We start from the raw sequence: 13,647 nt of genomic DNA, 5'->3' as shown, positions 1-13,647 counted from the left end.
GTTTTGCAGCCCAAAAACTCTAACGTCCAACAGTGAACACTGAGACAGTATATTTCAACATCCGAATGTGGGGAATGATGAGAGATGGAATATGGGAAATTAATTTATATATGGTCATGTCATTAAAAGTGATATAACAAAAATATATTGTAACTAGAAGAGCTTTCACACTGTGTATATCAGGTTTACATCCTTTACGCTGTGTAGGAAATATCAAAGATGAAGATAATAATTTTGTTAAGATAGAAATCTAAAATCACATTCGTAACGAGATCAAAGTTTTTGATGTTTTGCCCGACGTTTTGCCTGTCAGTATGACAGAAATGCCTCTTTACCCAAGTGTATAAAAGACTGAATTAAGAATTAACATACCAAACAAGAGGGACCACAAGCTGCAGCTAGGTCTCCATTGGTCACGACCCTAAAAAAAACGACACAAGTTGAAGAAGACAAAGTAGCCTCTAACAATCAATGTTACAGTACTTAGAACAGCTACTCAACCCTAACTAAGAAAGTGAATAGGACCATCCGGTTAATCTCTTCAAATCATCGTCGACTACACTGCTCTCATCACAAATCTGGGGATCATCGACACAGCTGATTTAGCTGTCCTCAGAAGACCACTCTTCCAGAATGAGTGAAAGTAAACACAGACAACTAAGGAGAAGGACATTGTGACTCTTGCGGTCATACAGAGACTTACAGTAACGAACTAAGGAGAAGGCCCAATCGAACCCTTTTCACAAAGCAGAACCCTTTTAACGAAGGCCTGGTTCCAACAGAGATAGACGATGAAGACCTTCAACACGTAAATACATGCATTACTTCTTACCCAAACGGGCACCAGTTCGGGGCAAGGTATTAGGATTACTGTGAGCATAGTTCCCGACTGTATCTAAGTGTTGTCTCTCTTTAACTCTCCATCTTTTGTAACAAGTGTCATATTGTGTTAGTCCACTAGGGACCTGTTTTCATCTTATTAAGTTTCAAATCAGTAAGTGTGTGCATCATTTAGTTTGTTAGTAAATAAATAATCAAATCAATTTGTGTGGTACGGAATGATCAGTTTCAAGAAGTCTGCAACGTTCAGAATGAGACTGATATGAGGTAATGGTTATGTGACTTATCGATTTATATAACTTGTGTATATATTCTTCAGTTTAATTCAGAAGATGAAACTCGTTAAACAACTTCCTCCATGGTTCCCCAAATTCCTACTGAGTTAATTGTTGCATGATTAATTTAGTCTGGTAACAATTAAACATGGTAGGTAACTATGAGATAAATAACACTCATCACATAAAGGAAAGTCACGTCACAACAGCGGTCATGAGTAGATGCACTTGTTTTGAGATCAAAGCGAGAGCTAAATGTAGCCGTGTGCACTTTTGTTCATATCCTTTGCTAGTTAGTGAGTTATTAGCCCAGTTGTAGATTATTTGTAGTCAGCAATGGGGGAGTGCAATCATGTGCATTTCAAGCCATCTTTGAAAAGTGAGTCAGGTAAAGTGCTTTTTCATGTTTTTAAAGGAGCAGTGTTGTATTTTGAGACAGGCTTGAAGAGCTAAGTAGCCAATACGTGGAAGGTAGCATAATTTGTCTGATTTTCTGTAATAGTGGTTTAGGAATAATGATGCATTTTATTGTGTACAGTGGCTTGAGAAAGTATTCACCCCCCTTGGCATGCTTCCTGTTTTGTTGCATTACAACCTGGATTTTTTTTTTTAATGAGGGGGGGGGTTGTATCATTTGATTTACACAACATGCCTACCACTTTGAAGATGGAAAATATGTTTTATTGTGAAAGAAACAAGAAATAAGACTTGTAAAGCCACCTTTTTCAGCAATTACAGCTGCAAGTCTCTTGGGGTATGTCTCTATAAGCTTGGCACATCTAGCCACTGGGATTTTTTTCCCATTCTTCAAGGCAAAACTGCTCCAGCTCCTTCAAGTTGGATGGGTTCCGCTGGTGTACAGCAATCTTTAAGTCATACCACAGATTCTCAATTGGCTTGAGGTCTGGCTTTGACTAGGCCATTCCAATACATTTAAATGTTTCCCCTTAAACCACTCAAGTGTAGCTTTAGCAGTATGCTTCGGTTCATTGTCCTGCTGGAAGGTGAACCTCCATCCCAGTCTCAAATCTCTGGAAGACTGAAACAGGTTTCCCTCAATAATTTCCCTGTATTTAGCGGCATCCATCATTCCTTCAATTCTGACCAGTTTCCCAGTCCCTGCCAATGGAAAAACATCCCCACAGCATGATGCTGCCACAAACATGCTTCACTGGGGATGATGTTCTCGGGGGGAGGAGAGGTGTTTGCGCCAGACATAGTGTCTTTTTTGACGGCCAAAAAGCTCATTGTTAGTCTTATCTGACCAGAGTACCTTCTTCCATATGCTTGGTGAGTCTCCCACATGCCTGTTGGCGAACACCAAACATTGTTGCTTATTTTTCTGGCCACTTCCGTAAAGTCCAGCTCTGTGGAGTGTGTTGCTTAAACTGGTCCCATGGACAGATACTCCAATCTCTGCCGTGGAGCTTTGCAGCTCCTTCATGGTTATATTTGGTCTCTTTGTAGCCTTTCTGATTAATGCCCTCCTTGCCTGGTCTGTGAGTTTTGGTGGGCGGCCCTCTCTTGGCAGGTTTGTTGTGGTGCCATATTCTTACCATTTTTTAAAATAATGGATTTAATGGTGCTCCGTGGGATGTTCAAAGTTGCGGGTATTTTTTTATAACCAAACCCTGACCTGTACTTCTCCACAACTTTGTCCCTGACCTGTTTGGAGAGCTCCTTGGTCTTCATGGTGCCGCTATCTTAGTGGTGCCCCTTGCTTAATGGTGTTGCAGACTCTGGAGCCTTTCAGAACGTGTGTGTGTGTATGTATATATATATATATATACTGAGATCATGTGACACTTAAAGTCCACCTGTGTGCAATCTATTTTTTTATGTGACTTCTGAAGGTAATTGGTTGCACCAGATCTTATTTGGGGGCTTCATAGCAAAGAGTGTGAATACATGTGAACGGACCACTTTTCCTTTTATTTTGAATTATCTTGAAACAAGTAATTTTTTTATCTTCACCAATTTGGCTGTCCATTACATCCAAATAAAAAATCTATTTAAATTACAAGTTGTAATGAAACAAAATAGGATAAACTCCAAGGGGGGTGAATACTTTTGCAAGGCATTGTAAAGTGGTTTCCTGCATCAAACAAAACATTTTCAGTCACCTCCTCCTTGTCTAAAGGACAAGTGGATAAATGGGTTAATGTCAAGCCCTGCATGTCTTTTTCCAATAGTCTAATCCAGGTATTCCCAGACTGGGGTACGCCAAATAAAAATGTGATTCACATTAAAAATTCTAAAAGTGTTTTGCTCTACATTTTTAAAAAGGCCCACATCCATATAGGCACATACCAACTCTACTGGTTGTACTGCTACTCCCAGCAGTACTACACCTGCACCTGTCGACGACACAAGTTGTTCTGCTTCCACGATCACATCCAATGCTAGCATCAGTAATTCTACATCTGTTGTTAGCCCAGCTAGCATGGACAGTGAATCTGATGCAGCCAATGAGCTACTGCCCCCTTACCCGGGAAAGCACCGCAAATATGATGAGAACTACATTGATTTGGGGTTCACTTATATTGGGAGTAGTGCCTTTCCTTAGCCACAGTGTGGTATATGTTCAAAAGTACTATCTCACAACACGATGAAACCTTCACTTGTAGGCAGACATTTAGAATCAAAACATGCCAATTACAAATTAAGACTTCCAAGTAGTAAGACAAGTATAAAAGCAACAGATACTATTAATAAGAAGGGGCTAGAAGAGTCTTATATGGTGAGCTTCCGAGTGGCTAGGACCGGCAAGCCCCATACTATTCTGGAGAACTTCATTCTTCCTGCTGCCACGGATATGGCTGAAACAATTCCGGGGAAAAAGGCCCAAAAAACTATACAGAAAATCACATCAGTGACATGGCAGGAGATGTTTTGAAGCAATTACTGCTTCACATACAAGCCAGTGAATTCTATGTGTTACAGCTGGATGAGTCAACAGACGTGACGGGCCTGGCACAGCTCCTGTTATATGTCCGTTACGTTTATGGGGGGTCAATTAAGGAAGACATCCTCTTCTGCAAACCACTGGAAACCAGGACAACAGGAGAGGATACTGGACAGCTTTGTGACATCAAATGGACGTTGGTGGTCGAGATGTGTTGGTATCTGTGGCACAAAAGCCATGACAGGAAGACCTAGTTGTGTGGTAACGCGCATGCAAGCAGTTGCTCCCGACGCTACTTGGGTACACTGCAGCATCCACCGAGAGGCTCTTGCTGCCAAGGGAATGCCTGACAACTTGAAAGACGTTTTGGACACTACAGTTAAAATTGTTAACTTTGTTAAAGCAAGGCCCCTAAACTCTCGTGTATTTTCTGCACTATGCACTGATATGGGCAGCAACCATGTAACGCTTTTACGACATACAGAAGTGCGCTGGTTGTCAAGGGGCAAAGTATTGACAAGTTTTTAAAAATTGAGAGACACTTAGTTTTTCATTTTCACTTGTCTGACCACTTGCATGATGACGAGTTTTTCACATGACTGGCCTATCTGGGTGATGTTTATTCTCGCCTGAATGATCTGAATCTATGATTACAGGGACTCTCCGCAACTATATTCAATGTGCGGGACAAAATTGGACAATACACAGGTCTTTCCATCATTGTATGATTTTTTTTTTGGTGTGCAAATTAACTCACACTTACGGACAATGTCAAATGTGATATAGCGAAGAACCTCTGAGTTTGGTGCGCAATCACGCAGGTAATTTCCCAAAATGGACGACACAAACAACTGGATTCGTTATCCCTTTCATAGCCTGCCTCCAGTCCATTTACCGATATCTGAACAAGAGAGTCTCATCGAAATTGCATAAAGCAGTTCTGTGAAAATGGAATTTAATCTGAAGCCACTGCCAGATTTCTAGATTGGGCTACGCTCAGAGTTTCTTGCCTTGGCAAATCGCGCTGTTAAGACACGGATGCCCTTTGCAACCACGTACCTATGTGAGAGGGGATTCACGGCCCTCACTAGCATGAACTAAATACAGGCACAGACTTTGGGAAATTATTTAAGACTGAGACTCTCTGCAATACAACCCAACATTGCAGAGTTATGTGCATCCTTTCAAGCACACCCTTCTCATTAACCTGGTGAGTTATTCACAATTTTCAATTAAAAAATAAAGCTTTATATATAAGATGGAATAAAGAGCAAAATTATTTATTATTATTTGTGCCCTGGTCCTATAAGAGCTCTTTGTCACTTCCCACGAGCCGGGTTGTGAAGACAACTCACACTCATTCTTATGTTTTAATAAATGTATTGTGTGTGTGTGTGTGTGTGTGTGTGTGTGTGTGTGTGTGGCAGGCTTACAATGATAGCAAAAAAAACATTTGAGAGTCCCCTGCCCTGGTGCTAGAGTGGGTACGCAGCTGGAGGTTGAATGTTTGAAGGGGTTTGGGACTATACAAAGTTTGGGAACCACTGGTCAAATCAAATGTAGGCCTACATTGAACACCACACATTGGCTGCTACTGTAGGCTGAATGATAGAACAGCTATTTCCATGTTAGAATGTTATGGGATCCATTTTCTCCATTGGTTTTGATGGTAGGCCACTCTAATTTAGGACTAAATTATGATCAAATAACCACAGCAGTCAACTTGACCACTGTTAAAATGAAGTTAAAGCGGGTACAGCCGCAGTGTTCGCAGTAAACGAGCGCCAGGAGTTGCACAGAACTTTCACAATGTTCAGGTTTGCGCTCAGCAGACCTTTTGAGGGAACGTTGAGTGTACCCCCACAAGATTCGTCCTAATAACCTGTTATACAAAACGAGGGCACAAGGGAGAACTGTTCCACATTGTCTGTCCCATCTCACGAGAGACTAGTTTAATGTGAAAAAGAAGTTAATATTGCTCACTTTTTAATGGATAATAGCAGTCTCCCCTCCAGTCCCCCACTGCCTCAGACTTAATGAGACAGCGTAGGAGGTGCGTCATCAGGGGACTGAGAGCTGATAGCTCGGGGAAAAAAGGTTTGTTGTTCCAATGGAGAGAGAGAGCCAGAGCAATGTGAAAGGATTCATAATGGTTCAAAATGAGAATGGATGACTTTCATAAAGTGGTATCGATATAAAACAATTGGCATTAAAACCCATAAAGAAATATCTTAGATTAGATTTAGTCATAGGCCAGACAGACACTGGAGGGAGGGTGACTCCAGGAAAGCCCTACATTAAAGAAGGAAAGGAATTGAAAGACTGAGACCTGATTCACCACCGGTCTGTGAGATTACAGCCTAGCCACAACAAAGTCTAAACGAGTATCCCTCAGCACAGATTGTAAAGCATGGACTGTCTGCCAAGCAGGTTTTCCCTGATCCACTGACAGAAAATACATCCCAAATGGCACCCTAATCCCTATTGAGCATGCTACTTTTAACCCAAGCGTGCCATTTGGGACAAATCCACTGACTGGCTCCGGAAGAGCTGATGGTAAACAGAGTAAATCACTAAACAGAAGGTCAGAGGACCCCTCCATTATTCTTTCCTCCTCCACATAGCTCTCTTCCTCTCTATCACTCTCTATCCTCCTTTTCTTCTTTCTTTTCCTCTTGCTGCCCTTCACACACGCTATCCTCCTGAGCGAGCTCATCCGTGGATATTCTAGCCACTCCATACACACTGAGCACACTCATGTTGTGAGCAACAGTTTGCCCTGTTGGAAATGATCGTCCACTCGTATGGATGGCCATGTTAACAAGGATGTTGGTTGTGATATAGGTCATTCTACCCATTTAGACTTTGAGTATCTGTCATCTGGACATGTTTACCGGCTCTCATCCTGGGTTGCTTCCCAAGTGGTCCCTGTATGCACTGCTCTGACCATAGTCCGGCTTCTGTTAAAAAATAGTGCAGTATGTCGTGAATAAGGATGCCATTTGAGACCTCTGGATTTGCAGCTGTACACACAGTTAATTCACCGACTTAGCCCACCGCATTTAAGTGGTATCCATTTTCCTAATGGCCATTTTAGTTCTTTGCAGCCACTTGGGACATGACTGGCACATGACTGAATTTAATAAGAATGCATCACATGCGAACCACTTTGTATGTTGTGAGGCCGGTTGGAGGGACTGCCAATTTCTCTAAAATGATGGATGGATTATCTTGGCAGATGATAAATGCTCACTAACAGGGATGTAAATAAATTAGTGCACAAAATTTGAGAGAATATTTTTGTGCATATGGAAGATTTCTGGGATATATTGTTTCAGCTCATGAAACATGGGACCAACACCTTACATGTTTCATTTATATTTTTGTTCAGATTATATATACGTTGCTCAGAAAACTTGGGGAGCCAAATTAAACCACAGCACGCGGGCCGCCATTTGGGGAACCCTGCCCTACAGTATAGCTCGCTCACTTACAAAACACCTGGAACAATTATATGTAATACACTTGAGACCATGGCCACTAGGCACATGGGGCAAACAGTTGACTATTTCAGGTAATTTCCCCCAAAACAAGGCAATATTTGCAGACATGTTCAAACGAGAGATTGGTCTTTACCCAGCCCCAACCACCCACTCGACAAACACAGAACATTTTGAGGAAATGTGACAGAATAATTACATTTGAGCATTGAGCTGCAGTATGACTCATATTTCTGTTGCCACTGTGTCTTGTTTCTGCACCCTTTCCCCTAGCTGTGGTTTAAGTCCGAGATTTTCACTTCAACTGTGGCCACCAGATTATTGGAAATTGCAGCTGGAGTTGATTAACTTGCATTGGTTTCAGGTGCAACCTTTTCTCTGTTATCAATAGGGAATAGATCACTAATATATATGCATAACTGGCTTGCGTCATTCAGACCCATATGCCATCGACCAGAGCTAGAAGGGGGCCACATTGAAAAAGGGTTCCGTGATTTTAAAATGCATTACTTACTGACATTTACTCATTTCATATGACAGGACAGGAGACGAGCATTGAGGCTTTTGTTCTTACTGCGTGAATAGAAAAATAAAGCAGCTTATCATGGCTCAACTATATAGCCGATTTTTAACCAACGATTTACAATTGGAGTTTAGCGGCGACTAGTGTGGACTGACTAGAGCTCCGACGTCAGATAAAATGTTCTGTGTACTTGCAGGCTATTCTTTGGGTGCTGAAATCAATAGTGTTTTTATTTGAATAAATAATTGTATGTGATGTCGGAGCACCAGTCTGCTCACACCAGCTGCTGCTCAACTCCATCGTATATCGTGTTGTTTAGTCGGCTACTATATGGGGCTATTGAGCTCCGCAGTGGACTTTTTAATTTGATTTAACTAGGCAAGTCAGTTAAGAACAAAGTCTTATTTACAATGACGGCCTACCAAAAGGCCGCCTGTGGGGACGGGGGCCTGGGATTAAAAATATAGGACAAAACACACATTGCGACAAGAGAGACAACACTACATAAAGAGAGCCCTATAAAGACAACAACATAGCATGGTAGCAACACATCTGTCAGTAAGTGTCCACGATTTCAGTCTTTGAAAGAAGAGATTGAGATAAAACTGTCCAGTTCGTGTTTGTTTGCAGCTTGTTCCAGTCGCTAGCTGCAGCGAACTGAAAAGAGGAGCGACCCAGGGATGTGTGTGCTTTGGGGACCTTTTAACAGAATGTGACTGGCCGTGTCATAATACCCACAAAGCCTAGCGTTTCAAACACTGAAATGGTTCGTTGTTTTTCCACCATTCATTTTATCCTTTGTAGATTTTAGAAACACTTCGAATAAGGACTGTGTTTTGTGTAAGCTTACCCTGGCATGACATTTTGATATCCATGTAAATCTCTCTCGCACACAAGGTGGCTTTTATCAATATATTTGGCTCTATTCACTCGGATTAAAAAATTCTAAAAAGCATCAAAGAAGACATCATGTAAGACTACAAATCTCTACAAACTGCTGCACGTCATCACATGTGGTCTGCGGTTGTGAGGCCGGGTGGACGTACTGGCAAATTCTCTGAAACGTCGGAGGCGGCTTACGGTAGCAAAATTCATTTATAATTCTCTGGCATCAGCTCTGGTGGACATTCCTGCAGTTAGCATGCCAATTGCACACTCCCTCAACTTGAGACATCTGTGGCATTGTGTTGTGTGACACAACTGCACATTTGAGAGGGGTCCTTTATTTCCCCCCAGCACAAGGTGCACCTGTGTAATGATCATGCTTTTTAATCATCTTTTTGATATTAGCACACCTGTCAGGTGCATGTATTATTTTGGTAAAGGAGAAGTGCACTCTAACAGGGATATAAATACATTTGTGCACAACGTTTGAGAGTAATAAGCTTTTTGTGCATATGGAACATATTTTATTTCTGCTCATGAAACATGGGACCAGCGCTGTACATGTTGCGTTTCTATTTTTGCCCAGTATAATTGGAGTCATATTTGTGGTCTGCTGCATACAATAGTTGCATTGAACTGAATAGGAAGAATTGATGACAGGGGGCCCAGCAGTTACTATTATTCAGAGCTGCTTGGATGCCACTGGTCAATTCATCGCTATTGTATTATTGTGCACTTCACTTTACTGACTTCTAGGCGAATCTCTAGAGCACTTGCAATGTGGTTGGTTGGCACAAGCTATGGAGGGATGATGTATATGACCAAAGTCTCACATGTTGAAAAGATTTATTACAGCAGAAAATAATAATACCTTACAGTACTTGAAACGGCCTTTAGAAATGGGTCTTTGGTTCATTTACGGTTCTTCACCTCTGAACCACATATTTAATCTGACTCCAACCCCCCCTCTTTTTTAAAATGTGTATTTATTCAAACCTTATTTTACCAGGTAAGTTGACTGAGAGCACATTCTCATTTACAGAAATGACCTGGGGAATAGTTACCTTCTATCCTCTCCCCTCCCTTCCCTTTCTTGGCTTCTCTCTCTGTTGCCCTGGTTATGGTTTTCATTCATGATTGCTCTCTCGCTCTCCCTCCGTCTCTCTCTCTCTCTATCGTTCTCGCCCTACCTCCTCTGTGCCCCCCACCCACACGCTCAGAGCACCTCTTCATGACAGAGACGCTGACCTATCCACCCACACACCGCGACACAATTTCCCCCACTCTCACTAATATGTAATGTACAGAATCTCTTACACACACAAATACACGCATGAATACACACACACTCTCTCACATACACACACTGCACCACTCTCCCACACACACACACACGCACACACACACACACACACACACACACACGTATGCATGAAAGCACCTCACATTCACTCTGTCATAGACACCCACCCACACAGAGATTCTCTCACTTTGATCCAGCTAGCAACACACAGTATCACTGGTTTACTCAGTCTCATACATAGACACACAGGCATTACAGCACCACACACACACACACACACACACACACATTCGAACACTTACAGCACCGTACTGCTATGCAGTTTATCACCTCACTGCTCTCACCTCACCTGTGAAACCGGCATTATTAATTACTGTTGATATAGTAACCCTTTGATTAAGCACAAACCAATCCAATGTAAGAAACATGCAGCGTGTCATCTCTGCAAATACAAAGATATTTCATGCTTTTACAAGGCTGCAGTTTGTGTTTGCGCAAGCCTTTTGTACTTGATGAATGATTTGATTTGGATCCTTATACGTATCATCGACTCACTTGTTGTTGTAGGTGTGTGTGTGTGTTTATCCACACTGGCCACACGAGGGCAGCATGGACCAGTTCTTTCTAACTGGAATTCCTCTGTGTCCCCTATGAGGACCAGTACCGGGGAATATGGATGGAGTCAAGGAGAGCCATGTATTTACACTGAACAAAAATATAAACACAACATGTAAAGTGTTGTGAGCTGAAATAAAAGATGCTAGACATTTTCCATATGAACAAAAGCTTATTTCTCTCAAATTTTGAACACAAGTTTGTTTGCATCCCTGTTCGTGAGCATTTCTGCTTTACCAAGATAATCCATCCACCTGGCAGATATCAAGAAGCTGATTAAACAGCATGGGGACAATAAAAGGCCACTCTAAAATGTGCAGTTTTGTCAACCACACCACAGATGTTTTGAGGTAGTGTGCAATTGGCATGCTGACTGCAGGGATGTCCACCAGAGCTGTTGCCAGAGATTTAATGTTAATTTCTCTACCATAAGCCGCCTCCAATGTCGTTTTAGAGAAGTTGGTAGTACTTCCAACCGGCATCACAACCGCAGACCAAGTGTAAACACGCCAGCCAAGGACCTCCTCATCGGGCTTCTTCACCTGAGGGATCGTCTGAGGTGGTGCTGAGGAGTATTTCTGTCTGTATTAAAGTCCTTTTGTGGGGAAGAAATCGTTCTGATTGACTGGGCCTGGCTCCCCAGTAGGGGCAGTGGTCTAAAACGCTGCATCTCATTGCAAGAGGCACCACGGCAGTACCTGGTTCGAATCCAGCTGCATCACATCCGGCCGTGATTGGTAGTCCCATAGGGCGGTGCACAATTGGCCCAGCGTTGGCCGGGGTAGGCCGTCATTGTAAATGAGAATAAGTCAAATCTTTGAAGTTGTTGCATTTGTATGTATGTTCAGTAATAGATGCAATATGATGCATTTACATGATGACACTGTAATTCCATATGGTGGCTATGTTAGCTCCCCATTTTAAAGTGTATGCCTCTGCAGTCAAGTACCAAAGACTCTGGATTTCCCTTAGTCAGCAGGGCTGTGGTTTTCCTGTTGATCTGCCACCCTGAACTACTGCACTACTATTAATACAATTATAGGACGAATACATGCCTGATCTCTCCAGTAGTGTGACTATATGGCTCTGTGTTTCGTAGCCTTTCGTTCTGTATGGAAATCAATAGCTTGTGCAGTTGATTAAGTGTAGCTTGTGTTGTCAGCATCTGATGACTGATACCCCATAGTCACTATGGTGGAGTAGAAGGTCATCATTGGCGATTGTAGATCTCTGACTCATACCTGCAATCACCTGGATGGTGGAGGAGAAATTGCTTTCTCTCTCTCGCTCTCTCGCTCTCTCCTCACATCGTTGTGTAAGTAATCATTGAATCCTAATGACCAAGATCATGTTCTCCTTTCAGCGGGAAAAGTGACCACGTTCCCTGAAGTGGATGAGGAGATAGACTTCCTGTCCACCATCATCAGCCAACGGAAGGAGTCGGGGGTCAAACATCCAGGTGAGAGAAGAAAATCTTTGGCTTTACAGTGCCATATTTTGACCAAAGCCCTATGGCCTGCAGGCGCCCGGCCCGCGACAAGGAATCGCTGGAGCACGATGAGCCAAGTAAAGCACCCCCTGGCCAAACCCTCCCCTAACCCGGACGACGTTAGGCCAATTGTGTGCCGCCCAAGGGGGTGGCCGGTAGCGATGCAGTGCCTTAGACCGCTGCGCCATTCGGGAGGCCCAATTTGACAAAGCTTTTAATTGCGTAGTTATGGCATAATGTGACCAGGAAGATCAAATGATTTGCTATATTAGTAGTATAGTTTTCCTTGCTATCAATTACATTAATTCTCTCATTTTTGTATCTTCTAGCTCCTCTCTCTCAGGAGGAAGATGACCGATCCATGATCCTCACCCAACGGCCTACCACAGAGCACCCTACGACACACAGTACCACTACAGCCCCGTATAACACGACTACAGCCGCCCCCACCACCACCCACATCCCAGCAGTTCGTAGTGGGCCCCTGATCATCCCTTACCCCTCCAACGATCATGTGTTTATTGGCATGTAACCTTCCTTATTACTTTTTAATGTTTCGATTTTAACAGCAAAATGCTTTCCTCTATATACATGAGTCCAGAACGTTCCAGTATTATCTACACATTTCTCATGGAAATATTGAACAGGGGAACCATTGTTCTCCAATCTGAAGTTTTTCCACATCCTGATTATCCTATGAATGCTTTTATTGACTTTAACTGCTCTTGGCTCTTAACTGAGGTTTATAGTGACCCGAATGGCACGATATTCCCAGGGATGCAATTTGGGATGCCCATACAACCTTGTGAATGGATTCTTTTTCAGCTCCCACTTACTTCTCCTAGTCTGTGAACTAATTTAGACAGTGCCTTTAGTCTCTTGTCTTCTCCTCTGATCTATACCCTCTTCAGGATATGTCTTCCCTTTTCTCTACCAGCTGTTTTCATCCTCTTTTCCTAACACCCTTTCTTTTCCTCTTTACAGTCATGACCAGTGTGTTTGTGGTCATGGGATCTGTGGCCTTGCTCTTGGCTGGTGTCTGTTGGATCAGGTAAAAATTCTCCCTACATCTGCATCTTGTTCCAGTCGGCTTTGGTTTCTTACATGTTGCGCGGTACTTTACTGTACACTGACTTAACTGTTTTATGAACGGACAGTTTGTGTTTTTAGTAGTCACATTGTCGCTTCGTTTTAGTGTCCGTTTAAGTTGCTGATTGTAAATTGTATGCACGTCAGTTGTACGGACTAGTAGAAATTTACTCCATGTAACCATTTTAGTCGCGACTGACTCGCGCATTAATAAACAACCGAG

General features: G+C 42.6%; 1 protein-coding gene across 1 annotated transcript in view; it reads left to right on the top strand.

Moving 5' to 3' along the window:
• The window catches only part of npdc1b (neural proliferation, differentiation and control, 1b), a 52,415-nt gene that overhangs the window by 32,567 nt on the left and 6,201 nt on the right, over positions 1-13,647 (top strand). The window contains exons 3-5 of the mRNA XM_029638414.2: positions 12,210-12,305; positions 12,665-12,859; positions 13,320-13,386. Coding sequence (XP_029494274.1) covers positions 12,210-12,305; positions 12,665-12,859; positions 13,320-13,386 — 358 coding nt within the window. The remainder of the gene's footprint in view (positions 1-12,209; positions 12,306-12,664; positions 12,860-13,319; positions 13,387-13,647) is intronic.

The sequence above is a fragment of the Oncorhynchus nerka genome, linkage group LG27 (assembly GCF_034236695.1).
Source record: "Oncorhynchus nerka isolate Pitt River linkage group LG27, Oner_Uvic_2.0, whole genome shotgun sequence".
NCBI classification, from domain to species: domain Eukaryota; kingdom Metazoa; phylum Chordata; class Actinopteri; order Salmoniformes; family Salmonidae; genus Oncorhynchus; species Oncorhynchus nerka.
The sequence above is the reverse complement of the archived record's forward strand: the minus strand, read 5'-3'. Positions and strand labels throughout refer to the sequence as shown.